The 23,696-nt window shown below is 39.9% G+C and overlaps 3 protein-coding genes across 5 annotated transcripts in view; 2 read left to right on the forward strand and 1 right to left on the reverse strand.

The window, feature by feature from the left end:
* Window positions 1–6,054, forward strand: part of ALDH1L2 (aldehyde dehydrogenase 1 family member L2) — a 30,641-nt gene extending 24,587 nt beyond the window's left edge. For both annotated transcript variants that reach the window (XM_053978039.1, XM_053978040.1), the window contains 5 exons: window positions 16–114; window positions 843–1,008; window positions 1,552–1,657; window positions 2,660–2,859; window positions 3,777–6,054. In XM_053978039.1, the coding sequence (XP_053834014.1) occupies window positions 16–114; window positions 843–1,008; window positions 1,552–1,657; window positions 2,660–2,859; window positions 3,777–3,832 (627 nt within the window). In that variant the 3' untranslated portion in view covers window positions 3,833–6,054. The remainder of the gene's footprint in view (window positions 1–15; window positions 115–842; window positions 1,009–1,551; window positions 1,658–2,659; window positions 2,860–3,776) is intronic.
* Window positions 5,030–9,107, reverse strand: NOPCHAP1 (NOP protein chaperone 1). The gene is made up of 4 exons (XM_053978041.1): window positions 9,028–9,107; window positions 8,254–8,340; window positions 7,403–7,539; window positions 5,030–6,228 (listed from the first exon to the last, which is right to left on the reverse strand). The coding sequence occupies exons 1-4, from the start codon at window positions 9,095–9,097 to the stop codon at window positions 6,043–6,045; spliced, it is 480 nt and encodes a 159-aa protein (XP_053834016.1). The 5' UTR covers window positions 9,098–9,107; the 3' UTR covers window positions 5,030–6,042.
* A 3,053-nt stretch (window positions 9,108–12,160) lies between these two features.
* Window positions 12,161–23,696, forward strand: part of SLC41A2 (solute carrier family 41 member 2) — a 43,661-nt gene continuing 32,125 nt past the window's right edge. Inside the window, exons 1-3 of one of the 2 annotated variants that reach the window (XM_053978579.1) lie at window positions 12,161–12,221; window positions 18,465–19,196; window positions 20,426–20,533. In XM_053978579.1, coding sequence (XP_053834554.1) covers window positions 18,642–19,196; window positions 20,426–20,533 — 663 coding nt within the window. In that variant the 5' untranslated portion in view covers window positions 12,161–12,221; window positions 18,465–18,641. Of the gene's footprint in view, window positions 12,222–18,464; window positions 19,197–20,425; window positions 20,534–23,696 lie in introns of those variants that run through there. The other variant, XM_053978580.1, reaches the window with a different exon arrangement.

Here is a 23,696-nt window from a genome sequence, read left to right on the forward strand (position 1 = left end):
TTTTTTCCTGATCAGGGTATGGGAGCAGTGTATTTCAACAAAGGAGAAAACTGCATTGCAGCTGGCAGGCTGTTTGTGGAAGAATCAATTCATGATGAGTTTGTTAGAAAAGTGGTAAGATATTCAAGGACTAAAGTTTAAGCATATGCTTTACTGCGGCAGGATACACTAGTTTTATAGACACTTGTGTTTCTTATTTTCAATTGCCTAATTTCTCATTATTGCTTATGATAGACAGTGCTGCTTCTCAGGAACCTCTTACATGATTAAAAGGAAGCATTGAAGGGAGATATTTGCACCAGTAATGCACAGATAAGTGACAGTTAAATAGATATTGTACCTTCAGTGATAATTCATATTTGACCAGGAAAATAAGATTACAAATAATTACTGAACTCAGGTCAATGTGATTGAAGAAGGCTTCTGTAAAGTCAAAAAAAGGAATATTGGAAGCCTAGCTAAAATAATACAAAGGTCACTATTAAAAATGCAATTGTCACCATGCTGTGCCACTGGAGAATTCATTTATTTTGCTCAAGAACAGGTAATCACTGTCTTAAGTAATTTATCACTGGTAAAACTTAATATTTTACATACCTATCTTAATAGCAGAAGAGAATACACACATGAACAAAGCATCAAAAACTTTCAGAAGTAATTAGAGAATATGAAACAAAAGACAAAGCCTCATTTTAAAAAGGGAGAATGATTATATATCTAAGATTCCAGTATTTTCTTAGATTCAATCTTCATAGCACCAAAAAATGCAGCATTCCAAATTTCTGGTCACTTTAACAATACTGCTGTGTTATGTAACTTCATTTTAATTGGGTAACCCCTAGGTTGAAGAAATAAAAAAGATGAAAATTGGTGACCCACTTGACAGATCTACAGATCATGGTCCGCAAAATCACAAGGCACATTTGGAAAAGCTGCTGCAATACTGTGAAACTGGAGTAAAAGAAGGAGCCACTCTAGTGTATGGAGGAAGACAAGTACATAGACCAGGTAAAATACTTTCCACAGATACTTAGAACTTTTACACTTTATGCAAGAACTGCCATGATTGTCTCAGCTGTATTTTGTGGAGTTGCAGTATCGTGGGACCAGGTAAGCACATGATAGCACAGAGCTTTCAAATCTCCTATGATGAGAAGCTGTGCAAATGAAGTATGAGATGTTTATTTAGATCTTACAGTCTATCTTGTTGGGTAGCAAGAAAAGCAGTGGCCCCTGTGACTTGCTGTAACCTTGTTCTCCTGCTGTCAGAGTACAGGGTCTTCCTTCCAGGAGTCACCTGGGCTGCAGACCTTCTGGCCTGGCAGGGAACAGTACATGTTGTCACTGATCAACACAGGCCATTCTTTTACCCTTTTGTCTGCCATTTCTCTTGAAGTGCATGCATTTCCATTCATACTTCATTCACATCTGTTTTCTGTTTCAAGTTGCAAGTTATTTATGACCTCAAAGCATGGGACAGAAATGACCGGGACAAAAGCAAACCCTTAAGCACTTTTACCATGCTCAAACACTGCTCTATCTTCTCTTTAGGTTTCTTCATGGAACCCACTGTATTCACAGATGTTGAAGACCATATGTATATTGCCCAGGAAGAATCTTTTGGTCCTGTCATGGTCATCTCTAAATTTAAAAACGGGTATGTTCTCCTCTGGTTAGAGACTTCATTTTCCCATTTTCACCCTAAGTGAAGAAGTGACAGCTCACACGGCATTTTGTTAAATCTCCTTAGACCAATCTGAATACCTAGAAGTATTCAGTGAGATGTTTTAGTGAAGTTTGTGTGGTAATTGCAAAAGCTTGATCAAATTATAAAATGTGTATTTTTCCCAGTGGAATTACTTATTTTTCCTGTTACAGAAGACTGCAGTGTTGTGTATTGCTGTAGCACTGGCACATTACTGTTGCAAATGAAAATTCCTCTGTATATTTTGTAAACTGTCATTTCTAATATCTTTCATTCCAGATCATAAGAATTATTTAACATACAGATAAGATTAAAACCCTACATAGAAACTTCACATAAATATTTCCATCAGGTTTCATCTTCTGCAGTTCAATAATAAAGTTAAGAACCACCCATGTAGATAATCCTTCACATCCATAAATTCTGTAGTCTTAAGGGACTGCATTGGATTTTTTAAAGTTTTAAACTACTATTGATTTTTTGAAGCTGTATGGAGATAAGATGCAGATGGAAAATAGTACTCTGGAAATGGTTTGAAAAGTTGTGTCTTGATAGCAGTTTAAATTCCAGCTTTTATTCTGCATTAACTTGTAAAGCTGGACAAAATTTTAGCAAACTGATTCATCATCTGCTGCCATGCTCTGCTTTACAGGCATTTTTGTATTGCTCTAATTCCCAAGTTATACAGTAGCAGCAATTCCCGTGGCATTTCTCAGTGTAGATATTAACCTTTGAAAAGTGAGGTTAGAGCTTCACAAGCTTGAAGCAAGGGTGTGAATTGCTGTGGGTCCGTCAGATTGACACACAGATTTGTCCTTAATAAGTCACCTTTAAAAAAGCTCACTGTAGAAGAAAGACCATGTGAAAAGTTGCTTCAATGACACTGAAGGTGGAAGGTTGCTAACACCTGTTTATTTTACCTAGTTGCAATTAAATAATTTCTTTCCCCCACAGGGATGTCGATGGAGTATTGCAACGGGCAAATGCCACAGAATATGGCTTAGCTTCAGGAGTTTTCACAAAAGACATAAACAAAGCTCTCTACATCAGTGAAAAGCTAGAAGCTGGGACAGTTTTTATTAACACTTACAACAAAACTGATGTGGCAGCGCCATTTGGTGGATTTAAGCTGTCTGGCTTTGGGAAAGATTTAGGTAAGTTGTCTCCTTCCCTCATTTCTTGTCTCAGAGTCCTAATCAATGAAAGAATTACAATACAGTAACCCAATTCCTCTCCTTCCCTAAATATTCCCACTTCAATACTTCCCATTCAGCCTTTCCTGTACATTTGCTAAATAACACAAAATATTCCTCTCCAACTGCTCTGAGAGCAGACAAATAAATTACAGCTTTTCCAGAGCTCTGTACAGGCTACAAAAGGCTGTCAAATAACAATGGTATTGGCCAAAATATTCTTTCCCTCAGAGAGAATGCTAATTTAGGTTTCTCCTCTAAGTAAGAGAATGGGAAACTTTTTAATACCTTAAAATACCACCAACATTTGCCAACAGCCACAGAAAAAAGATACATTGAAAAATATTCTCTTTTCAAAACAACTTTTTAGAAAAGTGAAGTCCACTCTGTCAAGGAAGCTTTGCAAGTCTTGGCAGATCAAGCTTCATGACGGAGAAAAAAGGAAAACTAAATTTCTTTAACACAACAGATTTTTGCTTTTGCAATCTCCAAAGACATTTCCTGAAACCAAAATGAGTGATGATATCAGGATAAAAAAGATTACTGATTTTCACACAGCTTCTCTACCTATGACCTTTAAGAGAGGAGAAGCAAAGTTCATAAATTCAGCTATGAGCCCCCAATGGCCATCTAACGACTGCTGCTGCTCGGGGAGCAGCTGCTTGTTAAATTCCAGTTCCTTTTTCTTCCACATCTGTTGTGTCTGGCCTCTTGTCAAACCAGGTCTGTAAATCACAGTGGGAAGGTAATTAGTTTTCATTGTTCCTTAAGGACTAAATATTGGCTACAGTGTTTCAAATTTTTTTCTTGATAATAGTTACGGTCTAACAAAATTCATTTAGCTGCTGTTCTAACAGGTGAATATTGTGCTTGTACAGGTGAAGAAGCTCTTCATGAATATCTCAGAACCAAAACCATCACTGTGGAATATTAAAGTAACAGCTTCACTTGGGAAGCAGACTTTCAGCAGAGTTTGAATCTTGATGACTACGCAAAGCACTCGATATCACACCTAGGATATGCTGTCTGCAGTGCTACAACCAAAAAAAAAAAAAAAAACAAAGTAAAATACTCATTCCATGGATAAGTTTCTATAAATTAGGCCCAGATTTTAGTCTGACAGACAATGGCTTTTGGAAATCACCCTGAAGTTATTTAAATTATGTAGCAGCAACAGTTGGTAGCACAATTTCCCCCATCCTCCCCCCCACCAAAACCCCCCAAAAATATGGTTCAGTTTCTTTTTTTTAAATAGAACTGAAGAATAAGTTCTCACACACCTACTTCACATTTCTGTGACATAATGTTTACATGATCATTTTAAATCCTTAGTCATTAGGCTTCCAAAGTTTAACTAAAATATACTGATTATGCCATTTTTGCTATAAACCAGTTCAGGTTTTATGGTAGCAATTAAACACTCTGCTCTGGTGACTTTTCAGCAGTACAGAAAACCTTTGTGCCATAAGAAGTAAATCAATGCAAGGAAGTGCACTTACTATGATCTTTGTATAGTACATACAGAGTTCAATATTGGTGTTAAACTATGCATATCAAGCTAAAGTTACTGAAAATATTTTCTACTTTTTTGTTGATATGGAACGTGTGATCTGCCTGCAATTTGAAAGGTGGTTACATTAATGGATTAAATCACATTTTGTGTCTGTGCACATGGACTGTAATCACTGTTTCATACTGTATGATTATTACTATGTATTTCACACTTTTGTGTTCTTTTTAATCTCTGGGAAAATCCCTTGTTAAATGACCAAGGTCCAATGTTGGCTTTCAAACTTTTTTCAGTTTGGAAGAAATTTTCTATAGATTGAGACTTTATTTAACTAAGCCTGTTAAGACTCCTTGCTCTCAAAATGCAAAAACACCCAAAGCTTCATTTATCTGTGGGCTGCTATTAAAGGTAGCAGTCTGATTCTTTGATCCTCATCCTTCCCCTTCACTAAAATATTCCATGGTTTAATCAGTAAATCATGTCTCCATCTTATATTTAAGCCACATTGTAAAAGAAAGACTAGAATCCTTGTTATTTCTTACCACAAATACTACAGAAACAGGTATTAAAACTAGAACTTTAGGTACAGGTTTCAAAATAAAGTCTAGAAATAACTGCAGGTTTCAAGCCATGACATTAAGTTTAATATTTGAGCAAATACAGTATAGAAAATTTTACTTTAATGGTGTAGAAAATACAAAGTTCCTTTAAGAAACAATGACATCCAGGAGCATGACAGATACTTCTGAAATGCAAATTGATCTATGAAGTAAATGGAATAGCCCAAACCATTGTACTTGATTGATCTGAGGTAAGTATAAATGGGACACACTTTCACTGATTCTGGTTTCACAACTGTGTCAAGCCAACTTAAGTACAGGCCAGCTGAAAAGTCACCTTTTCATCCTTCTGTCAGTGACAGTTAACAAAATGGAAATTGGAAACATGGCAGGGAACTTGGGGGATGAAAAGTGTAGCTTAAAGCCCCAGAGGCAGCCTTGATCCTTTGCGTATGGAGGGTGTTTGCACCACAGCCACAAAGGTTTCCCACAGGGGCCTGTAAGCTCCCCATGCTGCTGTGGAGCCCGGTGCAGGCACACAGGGTAAGTACTGTAACCCTTTGCTGACCTCTGCTCATGGCTGTCCTTACCCAGGTTGGCTCAGCTAGAAGTGAGCTCAGCCACATCTCTGGTGTCCAGCATGAATGCAATGTAGACATACCTCTGGGGTACTGAAAAATCATGTTTAATAGTGAAGAGAGCGTACATAACACTTCACAGGACATGAAATATGAAAACAAAGCTTTTTTCCTAGTTAACACTTTCTTGCCCTTGAAGGAAAAACTTCTACCTTCCTATAAAAAAGTCTTCAACAAAGCAACAGAACAAGAATGTTTAACTTTCAAATGCCCCTTACTCTAGCTGTTTTCTTGGTGTAAACTACTCTGAAGTCCACTTTCCTGTTATTTGATTAATCAAATCAAACTTAATTCTTCAGAAATCCAGCCTTCCCCAGCCATGAGTGGATCTGGAATTCTCCACCATGTAAACTAAGTGGTTTTAAGGGACAACTCTTCAAAGTGAGAAAACATTATTTGGTTGGTTTGGGGTTTTTTAAAGTAAAATAAAATGGATTTACTCATTTGCTTTGCTGTCCAAAATTTCTATTTTGCCCTTTTCTCCTTTTTGTTTAGGAAACTTAATGTTGTCTACTGTCACTTCATCAGTTACAGAATCATCTTCATCAGATTCCGAGTCATCTTCTGAAGTCAGCAACTCTTCATCTGTATCAGAATCACTCAGTTCAACTACAGCCACATTCTGGAAAAAAAAAATCTTGGTTAGCACATTATATATATTACATATATATATATCTCTATATACACACACTACAGCACTTTATCACTGGAGTAAAACAAGGTGAACACATTAAACAGCCTGCTACCATAAGAAAATCACAACCACAATAAAAAAGACTTTTAGGGTTTCCTAGGATTTTACAAATATCATTCAGAGATTCCTAAATATTACTGGCCTATAGGAAATCTAAGGCCATATTCATAACACTTTCAAAGAAAGAACTGAGTCAATAGCTGAACTCAGATTATCTAAAGCAGGTATTTAAAGTGACAAGCAGCAGACATCAAAACTACTTTTCAGTACAGAAATTAAAATGAAATCATTTAGTGTATAAGGGCTCATGACAAACATACAAACACATGTAGATATATATATATATATATATTAATCTAGTTTATATCTTATAATGTAGCAGTATTCAGAGCACCACAACTACTCTAAAATAACAAGCAGTTTAAACCACCAGGATGTTTTTTGAAGAGATCTCATATATCCATATACAGAGCCATAATTTTTGAGGTCTGCTTAGCCAGAAGGCATTTGGCTGGGTCATGCACATATATCACCTTCAAAACAAAGTTCTTATATAAGCATGTGGCTGCAGCACTTCAGTTAAAACCAGAAATAAAATATTAGTGTGACTGCAAATAAATAGACAAATACCATCAACAAAGGATCACAACAACACTAAGAACTCTTCTAAACCCAAGATCTAGTCATTCCTAAAAATACTAACAGAGCAGAGCTGAAAGCCAGTTATTACTCTTACTCTAAAGCCTTCTGTTATGCCTTATATTGTCCAGTTTCTAAACATAATCACCTAGGAGACATTTAAAATACAATTTGTGACTTTTGATTCAGAGTTGTAGATTCAACAGCATGTCTTATTCCATTCTTAAACTACTTTATCCCCAGTGATTAAATTCTGCAAGTATGAAAACCAGAATGTAAATTTCAACCAAATAAGCATGTTTATTGTATCTGTGTTTTAAATTAGAAGATCAAAGACTATGGTAAAGACTTCACAGAAAATGGTAAAGACTGCACTTTATCTATCATATTACTCATTCTAAGATCAGAGAGTTATTTTAATCCCATCTACATTTACATTAAAATAATAAAAAAACATATTTACCATTTCTATAACTTTTTCTGTTTCACTGTCTAGATGTTCAATATCAAACTGATGAGCAGGTGCTGTTACCATTTTTCTTTTGAGCTCATCATTTGCCTGGGCCATCTGTGGTAAAAAGCTCTGTACTCGGTCCAAAACTGAAAAGAAATTATTATCACATATATATAAAAAGTCAAAGAGATGCCCATTAGTGTTCACATTTATACCTCAGATATGAGCCTTTATAACAGATTCCATTTCAACTGTAATTTCCAGCTGTCTGCAATAATTAAGTATAGACTGAAGGTCTCGAAGAAGATGGAAAAATTGGCTGATAAGCCAAGCACTAGTTTTCTTTCTTTAAGAAGAGGTACTGTTTCAGATGAGCTCCACAAAAGCCTAACAAGTATAAGCTATCTTTGAAACATTGTACAGACTTTAATCCAACAAAGAATTTGATGTAACAATTTAAATTCCAGCTCAATCACAAAATATAAAATAAAATAATTTGACAGAAGTCCTTTTTAAATTAAATACTTTTATACAACAAATATATCATACTGAGAAATTATTTCTAAAAAAGAGATAAGAAGCCCAAGCTACAAGTCCATACTAGGAAAGAACCATCTGTCCCTAAAACTTAAGAGCTGTAATGCCTAGCATTGCAAAATCTAATTTTGCAGCAGCAGCAGCATTTACGTGACTCACCAGTGGGACATAGAACTGTAATGGGAGGAGACCCTACTACCTCTAGAAACTGAACCCAAAAGTTTCTCTCTTTACCTTTTAAAGGAAAGCACTGAAGCAAAACTTGTGTCACAAAAGTTACCTACTACTTGACACACTTCCAGGGACAACTCCTCCTTACTCACCATTGCTCCTTGGCACCTTAACCGTCTGTAAAGTTGTGGCCTTCTTGCTGCTACATTTTGAATTAATCAGCAAAATGTCTTCCAGCCCTGCATACAAGCAAACGAGTATTGGAACTGCTTAAGCTGACAAGTCCTCCGTAATTGCCATCTGCTTTTACTGCTCTTGGAAGAAAAACTGGGCTGCACAGGCCAGGGGTCTCACCCTGCAGGTCACCTCACACACTCCCTGAGTTTAAGCTACAGTTCCTTAAGCTGTTTTTGAGACAAAGTTTGATTAAGCTAAAGTTAAAACACATTAAAAAAACAACCTCTAATTCCCCTCTGCAAGGCTCCGTGAGGTGGGAGCTGAGGCGTGCCAGTCGCACTGATTTAAATCCCGGTGCCAATGATTCCGCTAACTGTGGGCAGCAGCAGCGCCGGAAAACCCAGACGATGCCAGGGAATTCGGCATTAATTATCCTCATTATTCTTATGACGGCCAACGGAGCCATCCGCCCGGTATCATTAATTAAAGCGCAGCGCTCTGTCTTTTTAACTTTTTTCTTTGGTCTCATACAAACGTCGGTACGACTGCCGATAGCTTAGCGTGGATTTCCCCGCTGATTTACTCCGCATTACCCCTCCCCGGGAGGGCAGCTCTTCAATACACGCGGGATGCAATCACTAGCGGGTCACCGGCGGCACGACGAGCCCCTCCCTCGGGCTGCCTGGCATAGCCGAGCCCCCGCTGGCTGCAGGCCGTTGCCGGACCCGCCGGGCCGGGGCCGGACTCACCTGGCCGGGGTCGCACGTCCAGCAGCTCCCGGGCCGCCGCCGGCCCCGCCGCGCCGCCGGCCCCCGCCATGCGCCCGCCCGCACGGAAGTGGAGCGGCCCGCGCGCTCGGCGGCAGCGCGCCCCCTGGCGGGCGGGAGGAGCACCGGCGCTGCTGCCCGCGCGCGACGGCGGGGACAGATCGCCGCGTCGTGACACGGACTGAACCTCCGGAAACACAGCAAGGGCAAAGGCACGGGGGGCAGCGGTGTCCTGGCGGGCATCTGGAAGGGCACTGCCAGCAGGTCGAGGTTGGTGGTCCTGCTCCTCTGCTCAGCGCTGGTGAGGCACATCTGGAGGGCTGCGGCCAGTTCTGCGCTCCTCAGGACAAGAGGGACATGGAGCTCCTGGAGCAGGTCCAGCGGAGGCAGCAACGATGATTAAGGAACTGAAGCATCTCTTTAAGAGGAAAGGTTGAGGCAGCCGGAGGCCTGTTTAGCCTCGAGAAGAGACGACTGAGAGGAGATTTCGTCAGTGTACGTAAGTATGTAATGGGAGAGTGACAAGAGGATGGAGCCAGGCTTTTCTTGGTGGTACCAAGCAACAGGACAAGAGGCAAGAGGCAGAAACTGATGCACAGCAAGTTCCACCTGAACACGAGGAAGACCTTCTTTACTGTGCAGGTGACCACACACTAGAACACGTTGCTCAGAGACGTTGTGGAGTCTCCCATACTGGAGATATTCAAAAACTGTTTGGACACAATTCTGTGCAAAGTGCTCAAGGACAACGCTGCTTAAGCAGGGAGGTTGTACCAGATGATCCACTATGGTCCCTTCCAACCTGACTGATTCTGTGATTTGGCACAAAAAGTCCATCCCATCACCATGAAGAGCCTGTGGAACCAAGCTGCCAGCAGGTAATATCACCTGAATGCCTGCCAGTAGGTGCTTGTCTCTCAAAACTCTCCCATTTTCATTTTCAGAATTTGATAAATGAAGCTAAAATTAAATATCAGAGCATGAGGGAATTTTAATCATCCTTTGGAAAACAAACTTACACAACCACCAAGTTCAACTGACACTGGCTAGTCTGTTATTCAGGATTTCTTCTGCAGTTTCTGTCCTTTCATATCTAGACAATATGAAAACTGCAAAACCAAAACTGAATGGTTTATAAGAAACAAGATAGGAAGACCAAGATGAAAATGAGAATAAATAGTAATCAAGTAAGTGGTATTTATAGGCCCTCATTGCAAAGAACACAGGAAAAAATACAACCACCCAGATCCCAGTATCTTGAAATTAATTTGAATAAGAAGCAAACTTCTGCAAAGCCTCAAGCAAGAGACCACCCTGCTGTTTTCCTGACAGACTGTCCCAAACAAGTGTCCTCTGCCACTTCCCCAGCCCACCCACAGTGCCAGGTGCATTTCACTGAATTTGCTACCTGCACCTTTCTTCCCAACTGCACTCCAAGAATTTCCGTTTCCAGAAAAATCCCATTGCTAGCTTTAATGACTGAAAAATCTTGAGGGCTGGTTTTTTTTTGCCTTGGGCCTCAAAAATGAGTCTTTCTGAATTTGAGCACAACCCAAAAGTAGTAGTGTGTAAACCTCAAACAATATATTTCATCCATGGGTATTCTGTGATTTCCATGGAGGGTGGGGCATAATGCTGTCAAGGAGCCTGTAGTAGGGAGTGATGAAGAGATTGCCCAAGATAACCAGACAAGCAATTAGAAAAGCCAGAAACAGCACCCTCAGGTGCTATTCCCAAACCTCAGGTTTGCAGTCTCACCTGTTGGCAGATGTGATCTTTATCTGATTTGTAGAGTAGCCCAGCTAAGTATCCATGCTGTGTAACACCTGAGCTCACATAGCCCATGGATATATAGGGTTGCTACTAGGGTAGGGAAGCTCCAGTATCTGCAGCCCAAATCCCCAATAAATACAGGCTTGAGACAGCTGAATCATTAGCTCCGACGTTTGGGCTGCTTCATTCATTTAAGGGGTATTGAGTTCAAGCTGATCCTGTATGTTTCACTCTCGTAGTGCAGAATGTTTTGGCCCCAGTCCTGCAAATACATTTCCCCACTGCAGCTAGCTCCAGTTTATGGCAGACACTTGGTGACTTGCCCGTGCTGTCTTTTTTTTTCTCTCTGTAGACAGGAAAAGGGATGCTGTGGGCTTGGCTGCTCTCATCATCATTAAATCTTCTCTTTTCATCCTCTTTCTTCCTTTCTTCCCTTTCACCTTCCAGTTAAGGCATCCTCACCACTCCAAAGTGTCGAGCAACAATTGAGGAATAATACTAGTACTGAAAATAAATGCACAAATTTAGCTGGTTTGACTGTTTTAATGTATTAATATAAAGTGTTAATATTAAGTGTTTTACAAAACAGGAGTTCAGCAAGGCCTTGGTCCCATGCTTATTTAAACAGAGGCAGCTGATGTCAAGGGAGGAATTTGCAGACTTACATGTTGTTTGCAGGGTGTACAGTCCAGTTGGGCAAGAACAAGGCTATTCCAACTGACCCAAACACTTTACAAAATTGGATTCCTGAGGAAGCTGCTTTTTGCCAACTGGCAGGAAAGAGCGACAATGTCCTGGTAGCTGGCAGTCAGGAGTCAGTACAAAACGGCGACTCCTAAGCTACGGCCAAGAAAGCTTCTGCGAGTAGAAGGCACCGCCACCGCCGGCGCTGCCCGGGGAGCGCCCTGGCGCCCCACTGCCCAGAGCTTTGTTTCCCCGGCTGCAGGGCACCAGCCGGGCCCTTGCGGGGGCAGCGAGGCGGGGATGCAGCTTCGCACCCCGCCACCGCCGAGGGGCCTGCAGGGCGCAGCGGGAAGGGGACGCCGGCGGGTCTCGTAGCGCGGGCAGCGGGTGTCGGGCAGCGGGAGCTCGCCCTGGGGACCAGGCTGGGAGTGACCACGGGCACGGTGCTCCCCGTCCCGTCCCGTCCCACGGGCGGCGCGGGGCGGCGGCGCTCGGCTCCTCCCTCCCCCGCCCAGCGGCGGCTCGGAGCGGCCGGTGGCGGCGGCGGCGGCGGCTCTGCGCATCACGGGCCACATCATCGCGGGGGCCGCCCGCTTCCGCGCCTGCTCAGTGGCGGCGGCGCTCACCTAGCGCGGAGCTGTCACCGCCGCCGGCTGCTCCCGCCCCGCCGCAGCGATGGAGTGCGGCCCCGCCGCGCTGCCGGCACCGCTCTCGCCCAGGTGAGGGGAGGGCGCGGTCCGAGGGGGCGGCGCGGGGAGCGAGGGCAGCGGGGCCGGGCGGGCCGGGGACCTGCCGCCCCGGGCCGGGGCAGGCGGCGGGGGCCGCGGGCGGGAAAGTTTCCTGGCCAGTGGCGGAGCCCTCCGAGTGCCACGCCGGCCCGCCCCGATGCCGGGGTGCCCAGGGCGCCCAGGGCTGGGGGGCACTCGGTGCCGCCCTCCTCTCACCCCGGCCGGCGCTCCTGGGTGCCGCGGGGCTCCGTGCTGCGGACCCCGACGCTCCCGCCCGCCCTTCTCCCACAGCCCGCAGTTGCCGGGCCGGTGTCCTGCGCCCGGAGCGCGGATGCTGCCGCGCGTTTGGCCGCCCGCGCCCCGGTACCCTGCGCTCCTCAGAGCCCCGCAGCGCCTTTCATCATGTGCGCGTAATTATGCACTGCTCCAGGTAGCCGGGACAATGAGCCTTTTCTTCGGTTTCCCTGTGTGTCTGCACAAGACCTGCCCAATATTCCCAGTAGCCCCTATTCCCTGGCACTCTTTACACCCGTATGTGTAGGCAGTTCTCTTCCCGTCTTTGCACCCATAAAAATGTGCCAGATGGTCACCGCAGATGCATTGCTAGACAAGCATGGAACCTCTACCTGAACAGCACATGTACAGACTTCAACGACCATCTCTTTTTTGTTTATAAACGTTAATTAATGTGTAGTTAAGCGTAATTAACGTGTGATGGCACATTTATTCTCTTTCCATACTTTTCTGCCAAAACATAGGAGCATTTGTGATTTATTCTACTTTACTTTCTACTCTCTCGTTAATTCTCAGTTGACTTCAGGTTGTAGCTGTCTATTTCTCTAGTTTCCCTGAATGTTATAATTTCTGCTTCCCCTGGCCATTGTCCAGGATATAGTTGAGTGTCTTCACTCACATTTGAATCTAGGTTATAGATCACACTACAGTATGTGAATCATATAAAATAAAATAATTGTTTAATCTTTAGGAAGAGTCCTGGCAATGTTTAGAATACATGCCTAGTTATCTTTACCAGTTTAGTAATGTGGGTAAAAAGATGAGAGCAGGTTTTGGCATCATCCCTACATCTACTGCCCTAAAGAGATTGTGAAACTGGATCCATAAATACTGCAGTATACCTGGTAGATAATTCAGGAGGAAAGATAACAGTGTATCATTTTCTTTTCAAATACCTCTATGATATTATCCACAAAAACAATAGGAAGTCTGTATCCTAGTGCCTGAGTTAATAAGTAATTAATCTCTCCTTGATGATGACAGTAGAGACCTGTAATCAGGATCCCAAAGAGTAGTTAAGATTCATCCTGGTAAGTACTTATTTGTTACTTAATCTAGAGGACTGTATTAACTCTTACATTTCATATGTTCCCACCTGCTTTTGATGGGCTGAAAGATGTGATTTGCCTGGTATTTTTCATGCTGGTATTCCATTTGGGTCATTTTACAACCAACCACATTTCACAGCCTTGCTGCTGTGTTTTGACTCTGTTTTGGTCTTTACTAGATGAGTTGCCTTAAAAGTGCAGAGTCAAACCAAGTCTTTTTCTCACAGCTGTTTTTCTCTTCCTTGGGGCCCAAATCGAAACTGCTGTGTTCAGGAAGTGGAATGCAGCAGTCTCAAACTTGTCTGAAAACTGAGCCTGAGGGTGGCAGGTCTTTCAGTGCCTTACTGTCAAGAAGGCATCTGGAAGTTCTTTAGTCTATTTTTTTGCTCTTGTTATTTGTTTCTTTTGCTGTTAATTTAACCAGCAACTGCCATACAATAAACACATTGTTAACCAGTTTACTGCATAATGCTTAAAAGTGGTATGTAATGGTCTTATATCTGCCTTGCATGCAACATTTGTTAATTTTCAGCATGTTTTACAGCCTTTTCCACTCTACACTCAATATCTGGTGTAAGTAATCTTAGCCCAGTGTACCACGTTGGTTTCTGGATTCTTTGGAATGGTTGATGATAATACAGCTGGTTTACTCTCTGTAGTGCTGAGGTGATATGATGCAGCATTCTCTTTCTACTGATATGCCCACTACACTGATATAAATGATTAGCCATGGCTGTGATAAGGGTGCCAGTGTGATACTGACACTTGTATGTATACGCAACGCAGTAGTGGAGAAGGGGCCATGCAGATCCCTGTATCACCTGTATTTTGAACTTAAAGAATGCCACCAAAACCTCATTTTTCCAACTTTACAGAATCTCAGAATTGCTGAGGTCAGAAGGAATCTTGGAAAATTTTCTATTCAGCCACGTCTGCTTGGTGTAGGGTCAAGAAGAACAGGTTACTTGGGGCCATGTCCAGTTTGGTTTCAAATATCACCAAGGATGGAGTCTCCAGAACGTGTTTGAACCAGTGTTCAGCCACTGTCATGGTAAAAACCCCCAGCTTTTTCTTATGTTCAAATGCCATTCCCAGTGTTTCAATTTGTGCCTGCTACCTCTCATCCTTTCAGTGAGAAGAGTCTGGTTTCATCTCTGAAGACACAAAAAGAGTCTTTCATGCCAAGGAATAATCCAGCTTCATCTTTGCTTATTATGGCAAAATATTAAAGTTCAGTGTTTTGTTAGCGTTTCATATTACTTCCCTGAATCCCTTTCCAAGGCTTGTTATTGTCCTGAGAAGCATTTCTCAGACAGGCATGTTTACACAATTGTATTTTATTGTGGACTGCCTAGAAGTGCAGTGTAGAAATTATTAATGCTTTAAAAGACCACCTGCAAAAAAATGTTGTCAACTTTTAGGAAAAACAGGTTTAGACTGTGGTGTGATTAGCTTTGGGTCCCATGAAAGCCCTCAGAATTATTTAGATAGATGTTATCTTTTGGTTTTGTTAGCCAAGCTCTGAAAGAAATCAGAAATTTCCCTAGACCTGAACTTTGGCAAGTATTTGTTTTAGCCTGTCATAATGTTTACTCTGCAGAAATTTCATGCTTGATTCTTCCTCCTTCCCCTTTTTTTGAAGGTTCTTAAAAGGTCACGATGATTTATTGTCTTCACGCTTTAAATGAATTGTTGGCAGTCTAATATCTATCTGATCAAATTTAGCTGTAGAATCCGGTCCCTTAATCCTGCTAATGCTAGATGTTCTTTAAACCAAGAGGAAGAATGGAAGAAACATTTTCTTTCCCATGCTCTTGAGAACAGCATTATAGATGGGTCTGGAACAATGTGGACAATTCTTTGGGCAATCTCTAGTGAAGAGAGTTCTTTGAGCTTCTTCCTGAACAGTTTTATTTATTTTTTTTTGTCATTTCATCTTTCTCAGCTGAAGCAAGCCAATCAAAGGTGAAGGATGGAAAAATATGATAATGATCAGATGTTCACTTTCATAGCTGAAGTACCTGAGATTTTTCAAAAACAGCTTTGCATTTCCAAAAGTCAGCATCTCTCCCATATTGTGGTCCTATTTTCTACAGCGTTTATTTCTGTCTGTCCATCATGTACACTGTCTCCATGTGTATTTTTTAAGTTGCTGTGTGCACCAGTTGTATTAACTCTTATGGGTAAAATTGGCTTGCTCTCTTTTGGATTGCCAAGTGTTTAATTTCTCAGGAACACATCTTCAGTGAATGGCAGGGTATTGCTGCATTTCTTATTTGTTTATGTTTACAGAACTATTTGTTTGTGTTTGTGTATACTTGCAGGACAGAGAGAGAGAAAGAGGTGGGTAGTACACAGTAATTGTTATGTGCTATAAAATATATGAAGGAAAAGAAGAAACTGTTATAAGTAGATACTTAGGAAACAATGAGGAAGAGGGAATTACTATTTTCATAGTTTGGGCATAGCTTATTATTTTGCCTATAGGGACAAAGACAGGGTGTCTTTCCAATTCATATGTAATATGCCTATGATAAATCTGAGGCTGCTTCCTGACTTCTCAAAGGATCTTTGTTTTTATATCTTTTTTTTTTTGTTGTTGTTGGTTGTTTGTTTATTAGTACTTAATCTTTTTCTGTAACCTCCAGATTATGTATCATGAAGCCAGAACCACTTATCTCCTCTTCCTACAGAGAATGGAAAAGAGATTTTTGAGATTTTAACTGCCTTTTCTTCATATTTACTTGAGTAGAGCTTGCTTTTTTAGCTCCCATATCTTTTCTAGACAACACAACAACATAAGCATTTTTCTTGTCAATGATAGAACTTCTTGGGAAGTTCTTGTTGTTCCTTAGAACAACAAGAACAACAAGGTTTGCTGCATCCTGTAGGTACCAAAAAAACTCAGAAAATACAGCACTTATTAGCATCCTGTAACTTATGCTGAAAATATTGCACCAGATGACACATAGAAAATAACTTTTGTTGGAACAGGCGTTTAGAAATGAATAGTTACATTTAAAAGGGTTTTGAGTTATCTTCTCTCTGTATGCTCTGAAGGAACAATAACTCTTTCCTGTATATTATACTATACAATACTTTTCCAACCTAAACAATTTTATGGTTCTATGGTTTTCAGCTTATCTTCTTAAATTCTCATTTTCCAGCATTTATCACTAAGTTCACATTTTGTCATTCTAAGTCTTTGTGGTAGGAAAAACATAAATGGCTGTCATCCAAACTGCTTTGTACTATTTCAACTGCTAGCCATCCACACTAGCCTCTTCCTCCATTTGGAACTTGACCAAATAATTTTTCTGTTCCCCTTTTTTTTTTACCTTTTAAGCACATTTTCTATTTGTTAATACTTTCTTATATTAAATGAAACCACAATCTTATCAAAGGATTTGTTTCTTAAAACCCACCAAAACATAAAAATTTAAAAGGAGAACAATCCATATGTTAAAAAATATACAGATAATTGACCCAAATATTTTTGGCCAGAGTTCCAGAGCAGTGAATAATTTCCATGAGTCACTACTGGTCTAGCACTCTGGTGATGTGACTGGAGGACATATGGGAGAAACTGCAGTGAGAGCCAGACTCTGCCTTGCTAAAGCTGTCATAAAATTTTCTCAATGCATTTTCCTGGGAGTGAAATGAAATCCTTCATTTTCTTCTTCTCATTCTGGCTTTCTGTAGCACTTAACAGAGCACCATTTTGACCTGTGGTTAGAGCTGCTCCGGGATAGCAGCAAAAGTTGTTTTGTTATTCTTAATTAAAGTGTATGGAATCCGGAATTGAGGCCTAGGAGTTTTTTTTTGCACTGAGACGGAAAGGTTCAATGAAGCACAATCTGCTACAGAGTGGCAAAAGATATTGCAGGAATCTTGGTTACTAAAATTCCTCTGTTGGTCTTGTGGAAAAAAGTTTGCTGTTTCTTGAAAAACTTAGCTTCTTTCTAGATCAAGCCATGAATTTCATTGTCATTTTTAAAATATTGGTTTCTTGGTCAGAGCTCCCTTGGATAAAGCAAATGGTAGAGGAAAAATCATCATGTCACTTCTTTTCACTCAAAAAACCCAAATCTAGTAGTTCTGTGAGCAGCAGGAATTTTGAAGTGGACTTCCTCTGGCCATACTGGAGTGAGTTATCCCAGCTAATGTTTGAAGACACCTAACAGCAAAGGCACAAACTTGGATCTCTTACTAGGCTATTAGTTGCTAAAAGCTTTGACATCTCCAGTCCCTGTAAAGTCTATCTGAAATTGCTCTAGAAATACTGGATGACTTAAAAGCTTTGAAACAGAGGGAAGGGAAGTATAGGAATCATGACATAAAAATATGATCATAGGAGGCTGAGTTTCTTAGGAAATGCAGATTAAAAGTCCTCCAGCTCTAAAATATTTTCATTTCCTGCAATCTGTAAAATATTTTCACAGTTTTTCATAGATACAAAGTCATGTGGAATTGTGTTATCCTACATCATGCTGTTGCAGTCTCCCTGACCATTGTTTCTCTGTTTATGCCAATCATTTACTTGTATTTACGGAGTTTAGTAATAAATACCAAAGTTAGCAAAGCTTTGAGTCAAATTAGAACTGTTCTTCTAGTAAACTGCTGCAATTATTACCACAACATAAAGATTAAAGAAAGGGAAGGTAAAGTGGCTTCTGATGGAGGGAATGTGAAATGACTTGAGACTGTCAGTGTATCATGGTTTAATTTACTACCATGATGGAAATGTCAAAGTAGAAACAACCTCACCTTAAATCATGGCAAACAGAAAAGAGAAAAGATTGTGATCTGAAAAATTAAACCAATATCTTCTGTATTCTGTAGAGTTAAAATATTTTAGAAGTTAATATATACTTTCTACTTTTTTTTGCAGATCCGGTCTTGCTTATGGAGTTGTTGAAGATTTGAGAGCAATGAGAAAACACTTTTGCTTGCAAAAAAGGAACATTTTGGTCCACATGTAAGTGTGGCACTCGGTGACTCAACTGCAAGATTTCTTGGCTGACATCTGAAGAACAAAGTGCTTTCCAACCTGTACTTCTGTAGCACTATGACTAACTGTAAAGGCAGATCTACGATCTCCAAAACAAATAGCAAAGTCCATGACAGAGAAGGCTTTGTAAACTGGACCATAAATCTTAATACAGTTCAGTCTGATAAATTTTTGAGACTGCTTTTAAGTATGGTTCCTGTTGTTTACCAAATAAACCAAGAGGAAAGACACAAAAAGGTGAATGGTGTCTGGCAAGATGGATTGCAACCAGCAGGACACAATTTTAATGTCAGGTCCGAGCAACACACAGAGTACCATCACTTCTCAGAAGCAAGCTTTCATGGTAGCAATGGACACAGCCCATCCAGCTGTAGCCCTAAATATGATGATTTTACCAGTTACAATTACTGTGATGGAATGGACACTTCAGAAACAGATGCCATGTTGCAGGATGACACTCTCTCTAGTGATAGTAATGAGGATATCATTGTGGAAGGAAGTAGAAAACAACCCAAAGAATCGAGTAGTATTATGGCACTGCAGATACTTGTACCTTTTTTGCTAGCAGGGTTTGGAACTGTTTCTGCTGGCATGGTTTTGGATATTGTACAGGTTGGTATTTGCTTTGGAAGACTTTTTTAACAGGTAGTCTGTGAGGTCTGTAGTTCTAAGATGTGGAATTGTAGATGTCTGCAATATTGAGATGTAATTAGGTCTGTGTGTGGTTCTGCTACTATGAACTTATTAAAAAAGTTTGAAATAACCACAATATTTAAACAGAAATGCAATACAGAAATTGATCTGTGTGGATTTTCCCCCCTTTTGTTTGGTTTTGCTTTGTTCAGATTTAGGAATTTCTTTAGCTACATTTAAAGAGTTTACAATGGTAATTAAAATAGGAGGAAGATGTGACAATCTTTGTCACTCAAAATCTTGAGAAAGTAAAGGAAGCTTGGAATTCAATCAGTTGCAATGGAAAGAGACTTTGTTACCTCAAAAAAAAAAAAAAAAAAGGAAAATAAAATTTAACATACAAACTTAGTGCTTCCTTGGGCTGTTTGACACCAGTCTGGTGCTTTGTTCATGTACATCTTACCAATTTATTCTTTGTAAAGATGCTTATATTGAATCCTTTTATTTTCAATAAAATAATAATTTAAATTATTGCAAATCCCTGAATAAAAAGACAATTTGCAGGTTTGTTAGTTTAGTCAGAGTTGGTAAATGATGACAAATTAAATACCTGGGTTGACAAGACATACAAAGTAGCATAGCACTTCAGTGCTGAGAACTTGGTGCACAAAAAGTGAAAAGAGTTCTTTAAAAAAATCTGGGTTTTGGAAAGGTGTGCTCTTGTAAATTTCACACTTAGATGTAAAAGAAAAAAGACAAACTTTTTTTACTTACAGGCTCTGTTCATATAACAATTAATTCCTTGCTCATTTTATGTGAGGTTTCTACACAGCCGGAAAGGAAAATATGAAAATATTATTGAAAATTAAGAGCAGAATTCAAGAGCAGTCATAGTATCTGGGACTATTTTAAATCATGAAAAACAAATACTTCAAATTAATGACCTTTTTTTTTTAACTATGTTTGTTTTAAGGCCAGGTTTTGTATCTCTTGCTTATAGTCTTCTCATCTTTGAAGTAGTAATATGCAGTCATAAATCTGTTTTATCTAAATAGGTAACAGTTCTGACTTCAGACTTTTAGGTCTAATACAAAAATATTAAATTTTTTAGAGGGTGAATTTATGATTTACAGATTTTTTTTAATAGTTTGTGGATGGTCTAAAGAGAATCTTTCAATTAAATGTTTCCCATTGTGTCCTTTGTATAGCACTGGGATGTGTTCAAGAATGTTACTGAAGTCTTTATCTTGGTTCCTGCACTTCTTGGTCTCAAAGGAAATTTGGAAATGACCTTGGCATCCAGGCTGTCAACTGCTGTAAGTAACTTTCTCTTCACTCTTCAGATACATGTTTAAAACATTTCAAAAAGGAAACAAATCTTTGAGACACAAGTGTTTTATGTTTATGGATACATCTGGCTGTTATGGGGCAGTTTAAATCTGTTATTAAATAAGCAAAGTTAAAAAGGTGACTCTTCTTTCCACACATCAAAACTTCACTTCTAAAGTTTCTTACAACTCATCATTCAGAACAGATGAAGCAGATTTTTGAGATTTACAGGTGTGTTGTGTAAGGTTGAGAGATCTCTTTGACCTTGAGGGATTTCGAATAGGCTAAAAAATGTTTGTTTTAGACACAATTTTTTTAAAGACCATTAGTGTGGCACCAAAATAAAGCATTGGTAACACTGATATTCCAGACATCTGTTGATCAAACTGCAAGAATTTTTTTTTTTTTTAGCTTTCTGGCAAAACAAATTTGTTTATTTTTGTTGTGGTGAGGTTGTTTTGGGGTGGTTTTTTTTTTTGTGTCTGCTTATTTTTTGTGTGTGCGAACACTGTAATGTAACATAACTAGGGTTTTTTTTTTTTTTTTTTTTTTTTTCCCTGTGTGTTCTTTCTCATTTGTTTGTTATAGTTGGTTTTTACATTTCAGGGGATGTTATATCTCTTAATTTTTCCAGTCTAAGTAAGCCAAATTGCTTTCCTGTATATCTTTTGTGTGTGTGTGTGAATAACTAGTGATTAGATCAGTCTAATAATGTGGCTGAGCTGTTTCTGATAGCTGCACTGGGTATCTCTCTAAGACTGCCTAATGCAGTGCTTCTGTTCTCCAGCAAGGCCCCCACTCTCTGCCTCTTCCTATTTGAATGAATTTTTCTAGTCCATGTCTGGTCAAAGGTGTACATAACTCCAGATGAGATTTTACTGTGTCTTTCTAGAATACTGGTCTTGAAACTTTCTAGGGTTTTATGTACTTTCTTGCCTAGAAGGGTCAGGTTTAGACCTCTCATCATCTAGACCTTGATGCTTTGTGATCAATGGCTGTGCCCTATTATTTATGCTTTTGTTCATTTCCAGCTGTCATTCCCATCTTCTGGCAGAAATACTATTAGTCCATAAGTGCATGACCTTGCATTTCTACTGTTGAATTTTATCAGCAGTTTTTGCTGCTGTTACCCTCAAGGACATTCAGTTTTTGTATTGTATTATGATGCTTTGTATTGACAAGGTCTCCCAGTGTTCTGCCATTAATAAATGTCATTGCCACATTCTATTGAGCTGTGGCCTGAATGCACACTGTGATGGACATAGCCTTGGCAGTCCTGTGAAGGTTTGCGTGTGTCATGCCCATTACAGAAATTGATTACTTTCACACATAAGGATTGACATGTTCTATTGTATCTTTATCAACATCATCCTTAGTCATTCAATCTTATTTTATTTTATTGTTCTTACTTTTCTGAGAATTCTTACTGTTTCTTAACAGTATTTTGTGTTTAAACCTTACTACCTTTACTGTCAGGCATGAATGCTTTTGTCTATTACTTTACCTTCTGGTTTTTGTTGGCCTGTTGCTTAATTTGTTTCTGACTGGCACAGTTTGTGGCCTGAGTAGTAAAAATGCTTGTAGAAGATAAGAACAGTATACATCATTCATTATCAAGAGTATACTAACAAGATTATATTTAAGTTTTATATGCTAAAGAAAAAACCCTAAAAACCCAAACAAATAAGTAAAACCCCAAACCAAAGCTGTGGAAATGTGTTACAGATGATGGCTTACTGCTAGACCTGTAATTTACATGCCAGTTCTCTCAGAAAGAGGTGATTCTGACTTTTGCATTCTTCCCATTGATTCATTGACCCCTACTCACTTTAGCCACCCAATCTTTGGTCCTGTCATCCTCACCGTAGGTGAGAACAGAAGGAGAACATTAATTCAGAGTATATCTACACAGTTATTTAGAACCCACTTGTCTGATTAATCTTCCCCTCTCTGGCCTACAATTGCACTATCTGGCTCCCCAGCAGACACCTGTCTTTAAGTAAAAGCAAGACTGTTTCCCTGTGACCAGCTTTACCTTTTGAGGAGGAAATTTCTGACATGAATTCAACACTGGAGTTAATTGATGTCCTGCTTGCTCACTTAGCTTATTATTGCATCTGAATTTGTAGACATGTCTGTGCTCTTGGGGCTGTAAACTAATTATCTTTACTTCATTGTTAATTTGTGGTCAGCCAAAAAGTAGTGTCTTAGCAAGTTTCTTATCCAAAGTACATCAGTTTCAAGCGTTGTGTGGTCACTTTCCTTCAACTTGTTGCCCAAATTTCTCCTTTAGCTGCATCTTACTGATCACTCACAATTTCCCATCCACTTAGGAATCAGTTATTTCACTAAATCTGTCTCAAGACTGTGTTTTTGATCTGTCTCAGGGCAGACAGAAACTTGTACTTCCCTTTGGTGTTAGTTTAAACTCTCCATACCCTGGCAATCTTACAGCCTACTGTTTTTAAAACATTATTTTTATCCTACCAGAAGTTACTTCATATATGAGATACAGATAGCAAAGAGCAAAAAGGTGCTTCTTGAGTTCTGCCTCTGTAAGCCCTCCTCCCCCTGCCCAGTGCTGTGCTGGCATAACTGCGGGAGGTGCACATAGGTCAACTGCCCATTCAAGCAGAATATTTGTACTGTGTTTTGCCTCCTTCAGTTCTTCAGCTTTGTTCTGTTCTTTGGGTCATTCTCATTGCCTCAATTCACACTGCTATCTCTTCCCTCTATTCATTTTTCATTTTTAAAGAGCAACAATAGCAAAAAAAACCCAAAGAAATGACACACCACCATCACCAAAACACCAGTTATTCAGTCATTTCTGTAAATTTGTGCAGACTCTTATGTAAATTTGTGTTCTCGTTGTTAAGCATTAGCAGTATGACTTTACAAACCTGTTGTTTAGGTCCATCTATTTCATAGTATTACACTAAACTTGAACTCAGTTTATAGAAATCTGCAGCTGCAAGGAGTGGTCCTGCTCTTTCTCCCTTCCAAACCCTGAGAGCACTTGTGCAAGGTTACATGGGTGGATGGGAGGGATCAGATAATTTTATAGCAGATGACCCTTTTTCACTCCCTGAATAAAAATGTTTTCCATCAAATCAGCAAAATTTTGGTGCCATAAACTCACTCATGGAGCTG

Source organism: Vidua macroura, chromosome 5 (genome assembly GCF_024509145.1).
Source record: "Vidua macroura isolate BioBank_ID:100142 chromosome 5, ASM2450914v1, whole genome shotgun sequence".
Lineage (NCBI taxonomy): Eukaryota > Metazoa > Chordata > Aves > Passeriformes > Viduidae > Vidua > Vidua macroura.